This window comes from Peromyscus californicus, unplaced genomic scaffold, assembly GCF_007827085.1.
Source record: "Peromyscus californicus insignis strain IS unplaced genomic scaffold, ASM782708v3 Scaffold_16__1_contigs__length_79575227, whole genome shotgun sequence".
Taxonomy (NCBI): Eukaryota; Metazoa; Chordata; class Mammalia; order Rodentia; family Cricetidae; genus Peromyscus; species Peromyscus californicus.
Genome location: NW_026294458.1, coordinates 42,190,670 through 42,193,453, shown reverse-complemented (window position 1 = coordinate 42,193,453; position 2,784 = coordinate 42,190,670). Strand labels below are relative to the sequence as shown.

The 2,784-nt window shown below is 40.4% G+C and overlaps 1 protein-coding gene across 1 annotated transcript; it reads left to right on the top strand.

Moving 5' to 3' along the window:
• The first annotated feature begins 246 nt into the window (after window positions 1–246).
• Window positions 247–1,164, top strand: LOC128111557 (olfactory receptor 5AC1-like). Its single transcript, XM_052739811.1, has one exon. The coding sequence runs from the start codon at window positions 247–249 to the stop codon at window positions 1,162–1,164; it is 918 nt and encodes a 305-aa protein (XP_052595771.1).
• The last annotated feature ends 1,620 nt before the right edge of the window (window positions 1,165–2,784 follow it).

The following is a 2,784-nucleotide window of genomic DNA, read 5'->3' as shown; positions in this document are numbered from 1 at the left end:
TCTATGATCTCATTATTTGTCTTTCAAATAATTGGATGCTGAAAGTTTATACATTAAAACTGTTCAGAAAATATTTTCTGTTTCCAGCATGTTTAAAAAGAAGAAATATGACACCTTCCTATCTGTTGATTGTGGAGTATCTGAAGCACAAGAAAGTGGTCTCAATCCAATCCTGTTCTTACTAAGTCTTAGCCACATTAAAAAAAATCTCCTCACCCCTTGCAGTGACCAGCCTGAGGGGTTGTGATGGAAGGAAACAGGACCCAGCTGACTGAGTTTGTCCTCAGAGGAATAACAGATCGTCCAGAGCTGCAAGTCCCCCTCTTCCTGGTGTTCTTCTTCATCTATGTCACCACCATGGTGGGCAACCTTGGCTTAATCTTTCTCATCTGGAAGGATCCCCATCTTCACACTCCCATGTACCTTTTCCTTGGAAATTTGGCCTTTGCTGATGCCTGTACTTCATCCTCTGTGACTCCAAAGATGCTTATGAAATTTTTAAATAAGAATGACATGATATCCCTGGGTGAGTGTTTCTCCCAATTTTATTTTTTTTGTGTAGGTGCAACTGCGGAATGTTTCCTCCTGGTAGCGATGGCCTATGACCGCTATGCAGCCATATGCAACCCTCTGCTCTATCTAGTGGTGATGTCCAACAGACTCTGTGTTCAGTTCATAAGTGTGTCATATCTAATTGGACTTCTACATGCCTTGCTTCATGTAGGATTGTTTTTTAGGTTAACGTTTTGTAGTTCCAATATAATAGATCATTTCTACTGTGATATTTTGACACTCTATACAATTTCTTGCACTGACCCATCCATTAATGCATTGGTTGCTTTCATTTTTGCTATTTTTATACAAGTGAGTACTTTTATGAGCATTATAATTTCTTATATCAGTGTGCTCTTTGCCATCCTGAAAAAAAGGTCCGAGAAAGGCAGGAGAAAAGCCTTCTCCACCTGCAGTGCCCACCTGGCGTCTGTCTCTTTGTTCTATGGCACCCTCTTTGTCATATACGTGCTCTCTGGATCTGACACAGACAATTATCAGGGTAAAATGTACTCATTGTTCTACACTGTTATCATTCCTCTGCTAAACCCCTTTATATACAGCCTAAGAAATAAAGAAGTTTTAGATGCCTTGAGAAAACTCACAAAATGATGACTGTTTTCTGAAAACTTAAAGGTGTTTCCTATGACCAGATTCTCTGTGCTTAAGGTCATCATAATATTTGGCCCTGTACTTTGCATATAATAGGGATTTTTTTATATCATGTTAAGTAAAGCAATAAAATGTAGACTATATTGCCTGTCTACTTCTTCCTCTTCTTCTTCTCCCTCTCCTCCTTCTCCTCCTCCTTCTCCTCCTCCTCCTTCTCCTCTTCCTCTTTCTCCTCCTCCTTCTCTTCCTCCTCCTTCTTGTTATAAAAATACTGAAGTCTTTAAGGAAAGATAGAGTATGAATTACTTTTGAATTCAGACACCAAGGAGAACACAGATTATTCACAAATTATTGTCTTTATAAGGTTAATAAATTATTCTTTTCCTAATACATTGTTTGTATATTATTGAAACAAAACTCCAAATGTATGGATTCAGTTTCTACTTTTCTTTTACTGATTATTTTTTTGTTTTATTAATGTATGCATTGCACATGATCATAAGTATCACCCACTGTCCCCTCCCATCCTCCCACACACCTGCTGATTCTCTTCTTCCTGTCCAACAGTGCCCCTCCCTACTTTCATGTCTGTTTATTCAGGCATCCTCCACTGCTGTGTGTTCATAATTCCAATGACCATGTTGAATACAGAAGATAGTGTTTCACAGAACCCCTCCTCTTCCTCTGGTTTTTACATTTCTTCTTCCACTCTTCCATCATGTTCCTTAGGCCTTGGAGCAGGTGTTAGAGTTGTCCAGTTCAGGACTGTGGACTCTAGAGTTGCTTATTTTCAGCATTTTGGTCAGTTTTCTTAAACTATGTTTTTGGAAATTTCATATATGAATACAATATTTACACCACTTCCACTCACTGTCTTCCTCATCCAATTTTTTTTCTGTCACCTCCATCCTCTCACATTCAAAAGCCCTGTTTTGAGTCTCTGCATTAACCATTGTCCTCCACAATAAGAAGCTTCTGTGACCAAGACTGAAAGCTGCACTAGTCTATGGCTAGTAATACACACCCATTTAGAAAGTAGTTTGACCTCATGTCCATTTAGCACAATAAGAAGTAGTAAATCCAACCCCACAGGGCTTGTGACCACCCTAGCCAGGTGCTTTCGGTCATGTTTACAGTACCAGGATGGCATTCCTTCCTTGGAGTTGGTATAAGATCCAACCAGTAAGCCATTGATTAGCCTCTAGCAGTCGTGATGACACCAAATCAGTGGACACCAGTTGCTTGACAGGTGTCAGGACTATTGATGAGTGTTCTCCCCCCCCCCCCACAGCCTCAATAGCACCTTCTAGGACTCTGAGGGCTAGGGCTACTCAGCCGGGAGAGAGCTTCTAGCTTGTCTCCAGTCTGTTGTCTCTCTGTTCTGGGTCAAGAGTGCAGTGTCTTCAGTAATAGAGTCTTACCATGTACTTCTGGTCAGCACCTAAGAGAAAATGGAACAACTTCTCTTTGGGATCTGCTGGTCCTTCCACTGTTAACTCATGGAGAATTATCCTGCACTTGACAATGATATTTTTCTTTAAACACCCATGGATTCCAGTATCAGCAGTGACCAGCAAGTCAAAGTACCTCGGTTCAAATTTCTTTTATTGTAGCTATCTG